Source organism: Garra rufa, chromosome 6 (genome assembly GCF_049309525.1).
Source record: "Garra rufa chromosome 6, GarRuf1.0, whole genome shotgun sequence".
Classification (NCBI taxonomy): Eukaryota; Metazoa; Chordata; class Actinopteri; order Cypriniformes; family Cyprinidae; genus Garra; species Garra rufa.
Genome location: NC_133366.1, coordinates 43,959,704 through 43,978,671, shown reverse-complemented (window position 1 = coordinate 43,978,671; position 18,968 = coordinate 43,959,704). Strand labels below are relative to the sequence as shown.

Below are 18,968 nucleotides of genomic sequence, written 5' to 3'. Positions count from 1 at the left end.
TGTATGTGTGTGTGTGTGTGTGTGTGTGTGTGTGTGTGTGTCTATCCATCTATATATATATATATATATATATATATATATATATATATATATATATATATATATATATATATATACATACAGGTCTATATATCATTTTAATGAGCATAAATTTCACAGATTTTTTTAAAAAAGTAATAAAAATTAAATAATTAAAGTTCAAAGTAATTTAATGTATCCAAGCTCATTTCTGGTATTAGTCCTGAGAATTTCCTTCAGATTTTTTCTGATGGTGGTTATTATTCCCTGACAGATTTTATATACTACCTCGCTTACCCTTTCTCACACCCTCCTGTAGCGCTATTGACCTCAAAAGGCCTTAAATCTTCAACAGAAGCAGATAGTTGTTGTGGGGCCCGTTTGATTTACACAGCTGGCAGAGGGTCGTTTGTCCCGATGCCAGCGTGCTAGGTAAGTTTTCCGTGAGCTCCTGAAACTTCACCCGCCAGAGGCATTAGCTCGAGCTGACAGTTTGTGCGTTTGTTTACGCCGTCGCCATGGCAGCAGCGCCAGTGACAGACACGCGCGCTCAGCTGCTGTTCGCCGCGCGATAGGAATGTCCACGAGAGCGCAGTTGTTGGTTTTCAGTTGCCAGCCGCCACCAAGCGGAACTCCAATTATTATAGTGTTCATACGAAGTAAGTTTTTGTAAAAAAAAAAAAAAAAAAAAAAACCCTTGTTGTACACACGTTTTAGCATTTAGTTATAAATTAAGAGCAAATAAAATTAGAATGTGAGTTTTTAGTTCATATCTATTTCTGAGGGCATAAACTAGCATGCCCTTTAAAAAGATGAATTTTAATTTTATTCATTTAAAATTGACATCTAATGTCTAAGTTTACTAGGTTTTCGCCAATAAAACACTCTCTCATAGAGTAGGTCAAAGAACATGGGTCAAGGGACAATGCCAGCATGGCATTTTCATGTAAGGTTATTATGAAAATGTATTTATATTACACACCTGCATGCTGAGAGATCTTCATTAAAGGTTGAGAAGTTGGAATTCAAGCTGGAAGGTGGACATTCAGTAAATTAAATAATTTTTAGTAGTTTAAAAGCCTAAAAACAGTAGCTGAGGCCTGATTTTCTTTTATTAAGAGGAAATGTGTCAACACAGTTTAAATGTATAACATTTCAGAATTAGTTGTGCTATTATTTGTTTACTTTGTTACTTTTAAAATGTTATAATTTTGTCCTGTGTTTACTGTAAAAATAAGCTATGGCAATATATGTATCTCCATTATTTTAACTCCTTGTCAAATTAATTTTAACCAACATGAGATTTAACTTGATTTTTTTTTACATCAGTGTAATGTATTTTAAGTTGAAATTACTTGTCTAGCCAAATGTATTACTTAAAAATTTATGGCAGCTACTGAACTTTTAGTACATTCTTATTAATATTAGCCCTATATATATTTTTTTTTTAGTGTTCTCAGGACTGTTAAACATAATAATCAACTTTTATTTTCAAAAATCGTACAAAGTGTATTATTCTGTACATTTCATTTGTTTTAATTTAGATTTATTCAAACCAATGTTTTCTGTAAATTCATTACACAGTTGATGTCAAAAGTTTACATACACCTTGCAGAATCTGCAAAATGTTAATTATTTTACCAAAATTAGAGGGATCATACAAAATGCATGTTATTTTTTATTTAGTACTGTCCAGAATAAGATATTTCACATAAAAGATGTTTAAATATAGTCCACACTAAAAATAATAGTAGAGTTGATAACAAAGACCCTGTTCAAAAGTTTACGTACACTTGATTTTTAATACTGTGTTGTTACCTGAGTGATCCACAGCTGTGCTTTTTTTAGTGATCCTTGTTCATGAGTGTCTTGTTTGTCCTGAACAGTTCAACTGCCCACTGTTCTTCAGAAAAGTTTTTCAGGTACCACAAATTCTTTGGTTTTTCAGCATTTTTGTATATTTGGACCCTTTCCAACAATGTCTGTATGATTTTGAGATCCATCTTTTCACACTGAGGACAACTGAGGGACTCATATGCAACTATTACAGAAGGTTTAAATGCTCACTGATGCTCCAGAAGGAAAAAACATGCATTAAGAGCCAGGTGTGTAAACTTTTGAACAGAATGAAGATGTGTGCAATTTTCTTATTTTGCCTAAATATCATATTTTTTCATTTAGTACTGCCCTTCAGAAGCTACAGAAGATACTTATATAAATACAAAATAAGTTACTTACAAAAAAAGGAAATTTACCCTTATCTTCAAATTCAAAGGTTTTTAATGCATTGTTGTTCCTTCTGAAGCATCAATAAGTGTTTGAAACTTCAGTAATAGTTGCATAAAAGTCCCTCAGTTGTCCTCAGTGTGGATTTCAAAATCATACAGTCATTGTTGGAAAGGGTTTACCTGCGGGCAGTTTAACTGTTCAGGACAAACAAGGGAGTCATGAACAACTATCACTAAACAAACAAACAAACAAACAAACAAACAGAGCTGTGGATCATTCAGGTAACAACACATATTAAGAATCAAGTGTATGTAAACTTGAATGGGGTCAGTACTAAATAAAAAATAACATGCATTCTGTATGATCCCTCTTAATTTGGTAAAATATTGAACATTTTGCAGGTTCAGCAAGGTGTATGTAAACTTTTGACTTCAACTGTATAAATATTTTAAAGCTAGTAGATGATCTATATAAAGGATAGGCACACTGTACATACTAATAGATAAAGATCTATTCTATATTTTTTAAAAGTTCCACTTTCGATGATTTTTACACCAAAAAAGATGACACAAAATTCCAAAAAAGACAAAAAAAACAAAAAACTTTATTCATGGTTGATTATCTTCCCATGTACAAGACTGCCATAAATATTCTCAAGAATGTAAACATCTGGTGTAATCATGGAAACCAGACAGCATGAACTGCCTGGTGGAGGGATGAAGTGTGTCAGAAAGCCCTCTGATTAAATAAATAACACAGTAGCACCTCAAATACACAGTCCTGTTATAATGCTGTAATATCATTTATAAATATTTCACTGTTGTTTTAATGGGTCAAATAGTTCTGTCACATGACGAGAGTGCCATTGGTTATCCTGAAAACGTTTTTATAAATTTATATTATTTAAAAAAGTGGACAAAATTGAATTTGTGCTAATCATTCTTAAATGGAGAACAGGGCTGGACTTATTATAAGGACTCTTACAATGTACACTCTTAAAAATAAAGGTTCTTTAACATCCATGGAACTTTTTATTTCACTTAATAGTTAATAGACAGTTTGCTGAAAAAGTTTCTTTGGGGAACCCAAAATGGTTCTTCTGTGAAATCACTGCCAACTAAAAAAAAACGTTTAAAGCCTTTATTTTTAAGAGTGTATAATCCTTCACATGTCTGACTGACTCAAGGTTTCAGCACATACTGGCACAAAATACTTAGTGATTGTTTGCATGAAAACCTTGTACATTTGCTATCCAAAGCATCCCCCAGCTGGTTTACCAGGCCGGATCAAAGACTTTCTTGCACATGTTGGAGTTCTCCTGGTGTAGAGGAAATTCTGAGCCTGGCACCAGCTGATTTCTGCTCCTCTTTGAGGAGAATGTCTGTCCTGAGGGCAGTTTCTCCTGCTTGGACACCGTCTCTCTAAAGCACAACAGATGCAAAAACAGGTTAGTTTTGTTCATTTGACACATTTTTAAATGATATAGGGTTTAACCCATTCTCTAGTCCTAAAATCTGATTGGATGATAGATACCTGAAGGGGAAGGTGGTTTTGTCCATCTGCATGCAGACGAGGAAGGGGTACTCTGAGAACTGCACGGTGGTGATGAAGTCCAGGGTGGCCTCTGTCTCAAAACCTACTTCCACTCCAGCGCTTACGAAGTCGGTGTCCACTGTCACATTACCGACGACGACCAATGCTCCCCTGCAAACAAGGTCAAGGATGAGCTTAGAAAGTACACTAAAAAATCGGTGAGCACAGAGCAAATCTTTAGTTATTTCTTCAGCATTGTCAGAATCATTTTTACATTTTTTACTTAAGTATTCTAAATATAGATAGATAGATAGATAGATAGATACTTGGAAACCTTGGCAACTATCTGAAATAAAATACGAAAACCTGAAATAATAATGAACAATTTTAAACAATATTTTGAGTTGCTTAGATTAAGAATAAATTAGATTTAACTAAAACTATTGTTTTCCTTCATTGTAATAAACCTAAAATAAAATAAAATAAAATAATATGTGAAAAACTAACTAAGATAACTTGAATGAAATTTTGAAAAAAAAAATGTAAGTTTAAGTGAAAATTAATAAAACTAAAACATAAATAAATATGGGAGCTAAAAAGAAATATTTTTAAAAAAGACAATATTTTAACAAATATTTTGAGTTTCGTAGATTAAGAATAAATTCAATTAATCGTTATCATTAATTAAAATATTGTTTTCCTTAATTGAAATAAACAAAATATTAGATGAAAAACCTAAACTTAAAAAACTTAAATGAAAATAGAAATGTTGCATTGGCAACATTTAAAAAAGTTAAATAAATAAATAAATATTCAAAAAATTCAAATGAAAATTTTACTTAATTTTCATTTACTTAAAAAACTTAAATGAAAATTAGAAATGCATTGGCAACTAACAGAAGTGCTAAAATGACTAAAGCTAAAACTTAAACAAATATGGGAGCTAAAAAGAAATATTTTTTTAAAAAGACAAAAGATGACAAAACAATGACAAAAATAATTCAAATGTTTTCAAAAAAGGTTAAAAAAAATTTACTAATTGAAATAAAAAAGTTGCAATAATTTATGAACTATTTTAAACAATATTTTGTATATTTATACAGTGTTATTATTAACCAAAACTATTGTTTTCCTTAATTGAAATAATTAATAATTACTAGATAAAAAAACTTCAACTTCAACAAAAATTAGAAATGTTGCATTGGCAACTAACAGAAAAAAAAGTGTAAATTTAAGTGCTAAAATTACTAAAACTATATAAATATTTTTTTATAGACAAAATAAGACAAAAACATAACAATATGACAAAAAACTAAAACAAAATATTAATAAACACTATAACAGTATACAATATCAAAATAACAACAAAATAATTTTTAATTTTATAATATTCATTGAAATGTTCCACCCCAAAGAGATTTTTTTTTTCTTTTCAGATGCACTCATAACGACAACTTGACAACTTGACAACTTGACTCTAAACTCTATCTCAACTTTTTAAAAAGCAATATCTTTTTGCTCGTTCTTCCTACAACACATGCTCCAGAGAACAACTTACGATCGAGATTTAAAGCCATATAGTCTCTTCCTCAGAGTCTCTGCTGAGTCAGTTTTGGTGTTTGGGCTCATATATCACATGAGACTGTCTGGCTCCATGCTTTCAACCTCCACCTTAAATGATCTATTCAACATGGCTGCTCGTGATGAGTGGGCTGAGTAGAGGCATGCTAATCTTGTGCGCCTGAGAGAGCTGTGGTTTATTTCGTTTCTAAACATATCCCACTTGTGTCTGACTATGTGCGTAACTATCTTTCTATCGGTTTTCCCCGCTTCTGTGTGCCCACACGCACAAGTGTTTACGTATTAGGTTGTCTGTCTGTCAATGAGTCTTTGTTTGTCTTCTTGCGCGTGCGTGTGTGTGAGTTTTCGGAGAAGGTAAAGCCCGCCGCCCTGATCCATACACCTGCCCCTGCCTATCCTGAGGACTGGCAGATGTAGAAAACCAGATGCCACCCAGAAATACCCATCATCAAACCAAGAACAGCAAACCCGCTGCGTTAAAAGTAAGTTATAAAAAGAGATATTCCCTCACTACAAAGTTGTAAATTGTCTTTAAGGTTTAAAATGTAAAGATCTAAAATCTTTCCCTAAAAGGATTCGGTTTCTCACAATCGATATCATAACCTAATTTTACCCCCAACACTTGATCTTTTACTCCTACCACAGCATCTTTCCATTGCCCTCATTTCTCGCCTGTCTCATTTTAGCCAAGTTGCCATTGCTTGCATCCACAAACTAATAGTAAGCAAGCAGGTGCACTTGTGGCTAAAGATGTGGATTAGCATCGAATCTCTCTGAAGGATTAATGATGTTATAATAAGATGCATCGGCATCGTATTTACAGTCATTTGGAAAAGAAGTGAAGAAAAACATCTGGCCATGGTTTAAAACGTAATTTAAGTGGTTGATTTGAACATATCCAACTTTGTATCCAAAGCAACTCAGGATGAAATGCCTTCCATTAGGACATCATGGGTTGTCGTTAAACTGGCAACTCGGGTCTATATCTGAATGCAATCCCCAATGCTATCATCCCCATACAAGGAGTTTTAAAAGTTCTACCTGTTGTTGACGCTTGTCTTGGACTCTCTGTACCACAAGCTGAACTCCATCCCTCCAGAGATATCGATGGCCAGACCACCTTGGAACTCAGCACTGGCTCTCAGACCAGACTGTAGAGAAATCACCTTAAAAAAAGCGAGAAAGTATGAATTTAAGTATGAATCTCATCCGCATTTTACATTTATTCCAAAATAAAAACTTGAAGCAGTAACAATTTAAACAATATATTTTATTTGTGTTTAACTATTATTTTTATTAGTTATCAGTCATCATAGCTCAGTAAATACTGGTTACAGACAAAAAAGATTTACTTTAAATTTCACTAAACTGATCATTACTCACTAAAAACTCCAACAGATCATGTTTTCATGCCATTTTAAGTCTTATGTTGATGTAAAATATATCTAATATATTATATCTAAGTGTGTGAGCTGTTTACTTACTTTTTTTAATTAGTCTTCACATTAACTCCATTATATGTTCAATCAGACTGATTGCTGAACGCAAAACGCGTACGAACAGAAGAGGCAGGATTTATCACATGAACCAATCATAGTTGAACCATATATGTCATATCATATCGCGATGAAGCATTGACTCCTCTCATTTGACTTTCCAATATTCATTCTCAATTACCGCCCACCAAAAATGTATGGGCTCAGGGGAGGCAGAGAGATGGGGTGTATATTGAGGTGAATGTCTTACAGTACCTGTGAGTGGTCTGTCAGCAGAATAAGGCCCTTCACCACACTGATTGGATCTCCAGACATGGAGAACATCTTGGACATCAGGTCACTGTAGCCCTTGAAGAAGGTTACTGGGCGGAGCTGCACATCGAAGAGCAGGGCAGACATTCCAGCAAAAGACTCCAGTTCTTCTTCTCCTTCATCTGGCGTGGCTGCAATTAGAGACTCTAGGCCCTGTGCTTCAATCGTCACCTGAAACACAGACAGGGAATGTCAGAACACACATTATATGTTTATGGCATATGCTGTACAACATTACGTTGTGGTAATGATGAGGGTACCTGAAGGCCATGAAGGAGAGCATCGTCGCTCTGTCCATAAATGTTCATGTTGCTTCTCCTCAAAACACCAGAGCCAGAGTACAGGATGTCCAAATTGTAGGTGCATGTGACATCAGCAGTTCCTGTTAAAAGATAAAAAAATTCAGACACTGCTACAAGACACACTTTAGTCTTCTACAAAAATGTGGTTGCCAAAGTGTTGCAAAGGGTTTCTGGGATGCAACGTAGTTGCTAGGTTGCTCTAGGTGGTTACTATTACATTTCAAGTAGGGCTGGGCGATATGGCAAAAATGTAATCTCGATAATTTTTTCCCCATATTTAACGATAACGATATATATTTCGATATAAGCTGTTGATGTTGCCAGCTTTAAAATAGTATCCCAACAATGACTAAAGCCACAAAAATTAAAGGGTTCATTGAATTACATTTTAAAGTATAGTTTATTAAAAACAGATTACAGATTTGGCCTTAAAACTTAAAACACCTTACTAAAATAAATTAAAAAAATAAAAGTTGTGACAGAGTATGGTAAATGAGAGTAAATGTACAAAATGTAAACATAAAATGATTGTAAAAACATAATTTGTAACAATTATTTATTTATTTATTTATTATTATTAACACAATTGTTTATTTTCTCTATTATAGGTTGAGCTATTTAAATTAGAGGCAACCACTGCATTCTGAAACACTCTACAGTATAAATAACAAAAGATTACGACACAGTTCTTTCTTAATCGTATTAAGTGCAGATAATTTAGCCATAATCAAAGTAGGCTACTCTCTAAATATTCAAAGTGCAAATAGAGACCGAATATTTCAAGCATGATACAGAGCTATAGACATACACAACCTATTATAGTCTACATACTAATAACAGCCTAGATATGTCATGTAGCCTCATTTGCGTGCATTGGGGAGTCACTCCCTAAACAAGGGGGATTAAAATTGCTTTTGAATGCGCGTGCGTTTTTTGCTTTCGGTTTCAGTTTTAACAATCGCGCCAAACTCTCAGCTGAGCTGAGAGTCACTTTTTAGATAGCCAAACCACTTAATGGAATTCGTGCTACCTTTTTGTCGACAATTTCAACATCTTTGGATAATAACTCGAGGTTAGTTTCACTTTCGTCGCTGCTTCCACACTTTTTTTTATCGTTTTTTGTGGTGTTTGTTTCGCAAAGTGCGGTAGGAAATGAACTTTGTACTTTGACATGCACACGCACGCTGCACGCTGATTGGCTGTTGTCGCATATTTCTGCTGTGTGATTGGCTCTTAGATTAATCCATATCGAGCAAAAAATGTCTAGAGCTTATCATCGTTATTAACATAAATTTTATCGCGATTCGATATGATATCGTTTATCGGCCCAGCCCTAATTTCAAGTCTCAAAGATATTGTGCTTATGGTAAAAAATCATATTCCAGGCTGCCTCTCGCTCGTTGGGCCCTTAGAAATGTCCTAACATTCTCCCGTCCCGTTACAGTAAAAAATTGTGTTCTGGGCCCCCGCTTCCTCATCGGGCTCTTAAAATTATCCTAACCTTTCTCACTATTATGTTTAAAATTGTGTTCCGGACCCATCTTCCGCATCAGGCCGCCTCTCCCTCATCAGGCAACCTAGAATCATCCTAACCTTTCCCTCTGTTACGGTAAAAATCATGTTTCGGGCTCCCTTTCCCTTGTCCGGCCCTAGAATTGTCCTAATCTTCCCCCATAAAGGTGAAAATCACGTTCCTGACACCCTTTCCCTCGTTGGCCCCTTAGAATCATCTTAACCTTCCCCCAGTTTCGGTAAAAACTGATGTGGACCCCTTTTCCTCATCGAGCCCCCTCTCTCCTTCATCAGGCCCTTAGAATCATCCTAACCTTTTCCCCGTTAAGGTAAAAATCACATTCCGGGCCCCCTCTCCCTCGTCGGGCCCTAGAATCATCCTAACCTTCCGCCCCCCATTACAGTAAAAATCACGTTACGGGCCCCCTCTCCCTCAACTGGCCCTAGAATTGTCCTAACCTTTTATGATGAAAACACATTCCTGATCCCCTCTCCGTCGTTGGCCCCTTAGAATCATCCTAACCATCACCTGTTATGGGCCCTTAGAATTCCCTCTGTTATGGAAAAGGCGTTCCAGGGCCCCTCTCCCTTTTCGGGCCCTTAGAATCATCTCCAAACCCCCCTTATGGTAGAAAAACAAGTTCCCATGTCGGGCCATTAGAATCGTCCTTATCCCCCTCCCTCTCCAATGTTACGGAAAAGGCGTTCCAGGGCCCCTCTCCCTTTTTGGAGCCTTAGAATCATCTCCCAACCCCTCTTATGGTAGAAAAACGAGTTTCGGGCCACCTCTCCCTCGTCGGGACATTAAAATTGGTCTTTACCTTCCCCCTCATTACGGTAAAAATTGCATTCTGAGCTACCTCTCCCTTATCGGACCCTTAGAATTGTCCAAACCTTTCCCCCTGTTAGGGTAAAAATCGTGTTCTGGGGCCCCTCTCCCTCGTTGGGCCCTTAGAATTATCCTAAACCCCCCCACCCCCCCTTGTTAGGCTCTTAAAATGTCCTAACTGTCCTCCCAGTTACAGTTTTTTGCTCCCTCTCCCTAAGATAAAGGTCAGGAGTGGACATGAGCTCACTTACGTGCCATGAAGCCTGAAAAAGCAGACGATGACCCGGTCTTTGAGAATCTGTCATAGTTGTGGGAAACCATGTCGTTCATCACTTGTCGTACCAATTTACTGCAAACCAGACATATGACTTTTATCACACAAGTGTCACACAGATAATCATACTGACTTAAAATTTGTTCATTTAAAATTCTGGAGAATGAGATTAGTAAATGTGACACCCACCAGGCTGGCATCTCAAAGCGCAATATGTCCTGGATTTTAGACAGCATGTATTTATTCATCTCATGTGGCAGGTGTCCGATGGAGAGCAGAAGGTTCTTCACTTCCATATAGGATGGACCGCTGCTCATAATCACATCAGCTGCCGCGGCACGAACGTTCTTCTCATAAATACGCTGGTTCTGATGGTATATGCGGTTCAGTGCCTTTTTCACCTGTGGAAAGACAGTGTTAAATGTGGTTGAGAACTAGCTTTTTGTGCCCCTCTAGGTGATGGGGGAGTGAGAAACTACCTCTGGTGTGATCAGCTGAGGGTCGTATCTCTGCAGCGCTGTGATGGCAATGGTGCTAAACGCTCCCACCTCTGATTCAGCATATTTGGCCAGAACAGGAACACCCTCCGGCAGAAGAGCGTTCTTCAATGCTAGCAGGTACATCTGAACCTCAGACTCCACCTGAGTGCTGTCAGGCCCTGCCAACAGCATCTCTTTCACCTTGATCACTGTCTGCACATCAAACACAAAAGAAACACAGTCAGCTGAAATTACTAAAGTTTGATCTACTTATTAAATATTTCAGGGATAGTTCACCTAAAAATTTTTATTCTGTCATCATTTACTCTTGTTCAAGTTTTTCCAAACCTGTATGAGTTTCTTTCTTCTGTTGAACACAAAAGAATATATTTTGAAGGATGTGGGTAACCAAACAGTTGATGGTCCCCTTTGACTTCCATTGTATTTTTTCATACAACTGAAGTCACTGGGGGACCATCAACTGTTTGGTTATCAACACCCTTCAAAATATTTTCTTCAGTGCTCAGCAGAAAGAAACTCAAACAAGTTTGGAACAGCTTGAACAAGAGTGAATGATGGCAGAATTTTATTTTTATTTCCTTCAATAATTTAATATTTTTATTTAAATATTAGAAATTATTTGCATTGTAGTTTTGACACTGATTATATGACTCATATGTGAACATTTATAAGTATAGAAATTAATACAAATAATAATCTAATGTGTACAGACTCACCGGTAGTTCACATGCTCCTTTCAGACAGAGTTTCCTGAGCAGAGCTCCCATGATGATCACAACTGACTTCTTAATGTCTGTACTACCAATTGTTCCTTGAGACAAATCCTATGGGGCAACAAGTCACATAAATTAAATGATGAATGAAAATTATAAAAATCTAAGCACATTTGAAGATGAAATGTGTAATTTTTTAACCTCTAATGTCACCAATGGGAACTATAAAATATGTATAAACTATACATATATATACACTGCCGTTCAGAAGTTTGGGATCAGTTTTTTATCACATTAAAGATTTTTACTGTTTTGTAAAGAAGTCTCTTATGCTAAATAAAGTTCCATTTAAAGTAATATTATGAAAAACTATTGCAATTTAAAATAACAGTTTTCTATTTTAACATACTTTAAGATCCCTCAGAAATCATTGTAATATGCTGGTTTATAATCAATATTGGAAACAGCTGTGCTGCTTTTTTTCAGAACCTGTGATACTTTTTTCAGGATTCTTTGATAAATAAAGTTGAAAAGAACAGCATTTATTCAAAATAGAAATATTTTCTAACAATATAAGTCTTTACTGTTACTTTTTATCAATTTAACACATACTTGCTGAATAAAAGTATTAATTTCTTTCAAACAAAGAAAGGGAGAAAAAAATGACTGACCCAAAACTTTGAACGGTAATGTATATTGTGTATTAGTGTATATTTCTATTTTGAATAAATGTCATTCTTTTTACATTTTATTCATCAAAGAATCCTGAAACAAAAGTATCACAGTTAGATAATAAATCAGCATATTAGAATAATTTCTGAAGGATCATGTGACACTGAAGGCTAGAGTAATGATGATGAAAATTCAGGTTTGCACCACAGGAATAAATTCTATTTTAAATTATATTAAAATTGAAAACCATTATTTTAAATTGCAATAATATTTCACAATATTACAGATTTTTCTGCATTTTTAATCAAATAATCGAAGCCTTGTTAAGCAGAAAACTGCATGTGCATGCAGTAATGCATTTTTCTTACCAGCAGGGACTGCAGCATGCTTTCTGTAGGGTGAGAGGCAAAGCCACATGCGTACAGAAAGCGCTCCTGCAGCACCAAACCTTCCTTCTTACTGAAGTCCAGGAAGTCCAGAATGGCTGAGAGAGAAGACGGAGTCTGAGCTGATGTTACTGCATCCACCAGCTGAGGCCTAGAAAGACAGAGAAACAATGTAAGCTGCATTTATTAATGTTGAAAACAGGATTCTTTGGTAAATAGAAAGTCTAAAAGAACAGCAAAACCAAGGTTATAGTCAAATGCAGTCTGATTCATTATAGTGATTCATTATAGTGAGTACAAAAAATGTATGTATGTTCTAGGTTTTTGTTTTATTATTGTTTTTTATTCATCTGTTCAAAGTCAAAATTTGAGATTAATTAATTCAAAATTATTTCGAACAAGAAATACAGCTCTGATTATTCTTAGGTAAATATTGTAATATATTTATATATAATAAAGTTATTTATTCTTTCCCTTAAATATCATCAGTGTAGTTAACTACTTTTTGTTGGTAGCCTGTATTGTATCTAGCTTGACTCTAATAATGTGTACAAATGAGAAAGAGTGAAACACAATGAGGAGTTTGGTCTTACAGTACAGTCTTGCTGCAGTTGCGAAGAACAGTCAGGATCTCCGACTTGCTGGCTTTGCGCAGGCTGTGTAAGAGTGTGAGGAAGCTCCTTGGGGCTTCTGCTTTAGAGAGTGAGTCTGGCTCCAGCTGAGACTTCACCGCTTTCCATGTATCCATTAGCTAGTGTACACCAAAACAATACAACACACAATTACAATACAATACAATACAATACAAATGTCCTGGCCGGGATTTCTAAATTGCCTAAAACATCCTGCAATCATTTTACACAGTTAAAAGATCATTCATGTTATTCCAATTCTATATGAATTTCTTGCATCCACAGGACACAAAATGAGTTTTTTTGGGGGGAACTGAGTCAACATCCTTGAAATGACTTCTTTTCGTGTTCCACAAAAGTAAGGAAATCAGGTAACACTGTAAAATATGTTTTTCAAAAGTTGTGGATAAAACAAAGATTTCTGAAGTATGTTTTGCAAGAAAATACTATTTCAGTATTTCACAAAATCAGTCTTAAGTAGCATGGGTATATTTGTAGCAATATCCAAAAATACATTGTATGGGTTAATTATCAATTTTTCTTTTATGCCAAAAATCATTAGGATATTAAATAATGTTCCATGAAGATATTTTGCAAATTTCCTAATGTAAATATATCAAATCTTAATTTTTGATTAGTAATATGCATTGCTAACAACTTAATTTGGACAACTTGAGGTGGTTTTCTCAGTTCCTCAGTTCTCATTTTCAAAAAATTGACCTTTATGACTGATTTTGTGGCCCAGGGTCACAATTCAGTTTTACTTGTAGTTTTTTGTAATTATTTGTGAAATTTACTAACATTAAATTTGACTGCTTCAAAGTAAATCCACAAACACAAGAAAATTAAGGTTGGTAAAAATGGTTTATCAAAGTTATAAATAAAGCAAAAATCCCATTTCAGTCCTTCTACTTGAAATTTCATGTTAAATTCAGTGTTATTTCGTCACCTTAGAATTTCTATCTGCATTCTGAGCACTTTCGAGATATTGAGCTTCAAAGTTTTTGCATTCCATAGACTTCTGTAGATAGAACCATTTTTGTTCTCTAAAAAAAGCCCCAATGTGTACACAGCTTACAAAAGAAACATCAAATAATGTAAATAGGTTGTCACAGAATAAGAATATGTGAATAACTCAATTTTGACAAAAAATGTCAGATAGAACCTTATAATTCTAAGGTGATGATTTGTGAAAGTGATGACTGGATTTTCAAATAATTCATAAGCACAAACACATTGTTTTTTGCTAAAAGAAAAACATGGTGACTCACAGTGGGGCATCCTTTGCATTTGGTTTTAACTTTCTCCACCATGACTCCAACAGACAAGAATTTGTCATCCAGAGACTTCACCACACTTGCGGCATCTTTCCCCGCCACTTCTGCTGGCCCAACCTCAATCTTTTTAAGCTTCAGTGACTGCCTATGGGAAATGAGAAGAACCTTTAATTCCATTCATTGATTCATTCTGTTGATCATGCATGATTTGTTTTCACATTTTATTTCTTTGGTACCTGGACAGGACTTTAGTTGCAGCTTTATGATGAGTATTGATGGACAAAATGTGTGTTTCCTCAACATCAGCAGACTTAATGATGCCCTTTTCCAGAGTGATTACTGTTTCAGAAGCAGACTTCCCACTGACACCCAATACCTAGAGGAGAAGAGAGGAAAAGTGAATAAAAAGCGCAAGGAATGGTGTATAAAGGAGGTAAGATGAGAATACAGGTTTTTGTCTCACTGGGCTGTGTGTAGTGAATCCCATCTCTTGTGTTTTGCAAGTATCCATGTGTTTTGTACGGATCACCTGATCTTTGGTAACTTTGTACTCACTTAAACATTTTCCTGAAGCATCAGTCTGCAGATTACAGAGAAAGTATTTTAATTTACAAAAAAGTACATACTTTAAGCATTTCAGTGGAGAATTGCAATAGTCAGTCTTTACCTCAGACATCTTTCCGGACTTTAGCTGCATCATTAGCATACTGGCCACACCCCTCTTCAAGTTTTTAATGGTAGCAGGCTCCGCCTTTTGGGCATACAGGCTTCTAATCTAAAATTGCACAAGAAGTCAAATCACTATGGAAAATGTTTAAAAATTCTAAGCTGAAAATCCAAATGAAACATTTTTATGATACACAATGAAATGTTTATTACCTTGCCCATTTTCCACAGCACCATGAAGGGCTTCTGAAGTGCCTCAAGCCTGACTTTACCCAGAATGCTTTCTGCTGAGCTGCCATGGAAGATGTTGTTTTTGCGGGAGCGCGTTCCAGCACTTTCAACTCGAACATTTGAAATCTGCAAACAGGAAAAGGTGATTTTGCACAAGGGTTATTATTGTTAACAAAATTTTTATTTTTTATTTTTAAGATATTTTCATCATTTGAAATTAAATAAACATAGCTAGTTGACAAAGCAACATTTCTGATGTTTGTTAAATTGAAGCACTAAAATGACTGAAACTAAATTATATATACACTACCAGTCAAAAGTTTTTGAACAGTAAGATTTTTAATGTTTTTTAAAGAATTCTCTTCTGCTCACCAAGCCTGCATTTATTTGATCCACAATACAACAAAATCAGTAATATTGTGAAAATTAAAATAAAAGTAAAATAGTCAAAATCAATTTGAATATATTTAAAAATGTAACATTGCTCAAGTCTTCAGTGTCACATGATCCTTCAGAAATTATTCTGATATGCTGATTTGCTGTTTAAGAAACATTTTTAGTATTATTATAATCAATATTTAAAACAGTTGAGTACATCTTTAAGATCTTAAGATTATAAAGTGATTGTAAAGTGATTATAAAGGCATTTACGATGTTACAAAAGATTTCTATTTCAGATAAATGCTATTCTATTCTTCAAAGAAACCTGAAAAATGTACTGTATTCAACAAATCAGAATATTACAATGGATCATGTGACTGGAGTAATGATGCTAAAAATTCAGCTTTGAAATCACAGAAATAAATTACATTTTAAAATATATTCAAATAGAAAATTATTGTTTTAAATGGTACAAATATTTCACTATTTTACTGTTTTTGCTGTACTTTGAATCCAACAAATGCAGTCTTGGTGAGCAGAAGAGACATTAAAAACATTAAAAATCTTACTGTTCAAAAACTTTTGACTGGTAGTGAATAATATGTTTTTTAATTATTGTATTATTTTTAAAAACAACATTTAAATGCACTTTTTAAGCTTGAAGTACTCTGAAAGTGCATTCAATATAAGCACACCTTCTCACTTTATTAAAAATAAATAAATATATAAATCAGTAAAGTTCTTTCCCTACCTGCACTTGAAGTAGCTGCTCATCCTGAATGTCTGGGTTCCTCCAGACCAGGCTGATGTCCACATCACTGCTAATCCTGAATCCAGTGTTCCCTCTAGTGGATCCTGTCGGCCTGTTTAGCCCGACCTCAGCGCTGTAACTATATTTGTAGACTTTGTCATTATCCAGCCTTGGTCCAGCACTCGCACCTGAAAAAACACAAAAAAGTCATGCTGTGACACATTCTAGATCTTCAGCCGACTTTCACTCACTGGCATGTAAGACACATGCAGCTGGACAAGGGAGGAATGTGAAATTAGAGAAGCAGGAAGTGAATTGACCATCAAATCAGTCAGCTATAACTCAGTCGTGGAGCTGATGGAAACAATTACTCTACCTGAAATCTAAATTGATCCATTGGTTTGTTTCACACACAGGATTTACATCCACAAGCTCATATAATGTGTTCAAGAGAAAGCCACAAGAAAAAGGAAGAAGGCACTCCAGGGGAAATCCACAGACTTTCACAGAAGGTAATACATAAGGAAGAGGAATGTAGTAATCTGTAACTGTAGGTGGGTCTCAGATAACAATGTACTATGAGCTATTAATCCTTAGCTTGTAATCATCAAATATATGGATCACGTTCTTAACCTCTTTATGTGACACAATATTGACATTTAATGCTGTGCCCTGACATTTTGCGTGAATTTTAAGATTGTTGATTCATAAACAAGTATAGTATCTATGCAAAACAAGACCATGATCCTTTCTGCCAACACAGTTCAGTCTTGTCCTAAAAACGCTGACGTGTCACACTCAGGTTGCATCACATCTTCTGATACAGAGATTATGCCCTGATTTACCTCCTGAAACAAATAAACACTTTTATTTAACTTTTACATTTATTTTTACATGTTTAACATAAAAACAACAACATTTCAATATGATACTGTTACTGAATTAACATAGTGATGATTGTACTTACAATGATTAGATGAATCTGGGCACAGAATGAATGAAAGGTGTGACTAACCGACTACCCACATCATTAATAAAAGGTCACAGAATTGCTATTCTATACACCTCAGTGATCCTCAAAAACACTCAAATCGATGCAATATTAAAATTATGCAACAAGAAAACGTATAGCCTATTTTTTGCATTTATTGATTTTTTTTATGTCTTCAGATTTTAAAAAATCACTTACCACGAGATGAGGTACTTAAAAAGGAGGTCACACATAGTAAAAGTCCGGCAAGCCGCAGCATGGTTGGCTCGCTGAGTGCTGTGAGCGTTAAAGGTCTGCGGGCCAGAGAAAGGATGGTTGCCTGATCCTTCAGCTCTCTCTCTTTCCCTCTCCGTGTGTTTATCTGGATTTGAGGTTCAGACTCCAAACTCCACGCTCCGGTACTAAGTACGAGATAACGGCTAATAATTAACCGGCAGAGCTCGCCGAGATTTGGTGAATGAACGCTCCTCAGGGACGGGGTTTTATTTTTATAGTAGGGTCGGTTTGGTCGAATCGCTTCGGTAGCGCGCATCAATCAGCGCTCATCTCTTTGAAAGCGCATACAGGGGAGTTTCTGTCCTTCATAATGATCAAACGCGATTACCGCATCCTTCATGACAGGATTAGCTCATTCATTTTGTTGTACTCAACGACATCATAACATAATTATATTATATTCTAAAAAAAATACACTTGAAATGTAGTTTTTGTATTTATAGTTTCAGGCATTTTGAAAAAAATATGTACACTACTGGTCAAAAGGTTTTGGACAGAAAGATTTTGAATGCTTTTAAAGAAGTCTCTTCTGCTCACCTGCATCTATTTGCATCTAAAGTTTAGCAAAAGCAGTACAATTTTGAAATATTTTTACTGTTTAAAATAACTGTTTTCTATGTGAATATATTTTAAAATGTAATTTTATTTCTGTGATCAAAGCTACATTTTCAGCAGCATTACTTTAGTCTTCAGTGTCACATGATCCTTCAGAAATCATTCTAATATGCTGATTTGTTATTCGCTGAAACATTTTTAATATAATTATTATGAGTCTTTTTTCAGGGTTCTTCGATGAATAGAAAGATCCAGAGATCAGCATTTATCTGAAATCAAATGCTTTTGTTAAGAAAGAAATTGATACTTTTAATACTTAATACTTTTTAAACTTTAATACTTTTAGAAATTAATACTTTTATTTTGCAAGGATGCTTTAAATTGATCAAAAGTGATGATAATCATTTATAATGTTACAAAAGATTTCTATTTCACATAAAATGCTGTTCTTCTGAACTATCTACTCAGTTGGTTTCAACATAATAAAAATAATAATAATAAATGTTTTTTGAGCAGCAAATCAGAATATTAGTATGATTTCTGAAGGATCATGTGACTGGAGTAATGATGATTTAAAAAATCAGATTTAAAACCACAAGAATAAATTACATTTTAAATATATATTTAAATAGAAAACTGTTATTTTAAATAGTAAAAATATTACAGAAATTTTACCGTAGACCTACTTTGGAATAAATAAATACGGACTTGGTGAGCAGAAGAGACTTCTTTAAAATACATTAAAAATCTTACTGTCTAAACTGACTGTTTTCTAAAAAAAAAAAAAAAAAAAATTAACTGCATTTTTTTAATATAGCCTAATGAAAAGACATATTTCTTTGGCATGTCAT

The 18,968-nt window shown here is 34.8% G+C and overlaps 1 protein-coding gene across 1 annotated transcript; it reads right to left on the bottom strand.

Moving 5' to 3' along the window:
• Positions 1 to 2,821: 2,821 nt before the first annotated feature.
• Positions 2,822 to 17,650, bottom strand: mttp (microsomal triglyceride transfer protein). The gene is made up of 18 exons (XM_073842110.1): positions 17,485 to 17,650; positions 16,296 to 16,483; positions 15,146 to 15,289; positions 14,934 to 15,041; positions 14,730 to 14,846; positions 14,503 to 14,642; positions 14,261 to 14,411; positions 12,951 to 13,108; positions 12,340 to 12,508; positions 11,303 to 11,410; positions 10,566 to 10,778; positions 10,276 to 10,487; positions 10,064 to 10,161; positions 7,430 to 7,551; positions 7,113 to 7,340; positions 6,403 to 6,527; positions 3,781 to 3,951; positions 2,822 to 3,668 (listed from the first exon to the last, which is right to left on the bottom strand). The coding sequence occupies exons 1-18, from the start codon at positions 17,543 to 17,545 to the stop codon at positions 3,521 to 3,523; spliced, it is 2,661 nt and encodes an 886-aa protein (XP_073698211.1). The 5' UTR covers positions 17,546 to 17,650; the 3' UTR covers positions 2,822 to 3,520.
• Positions 17,651 to 18,968: the final 1,318 nt, after the last annotated feature.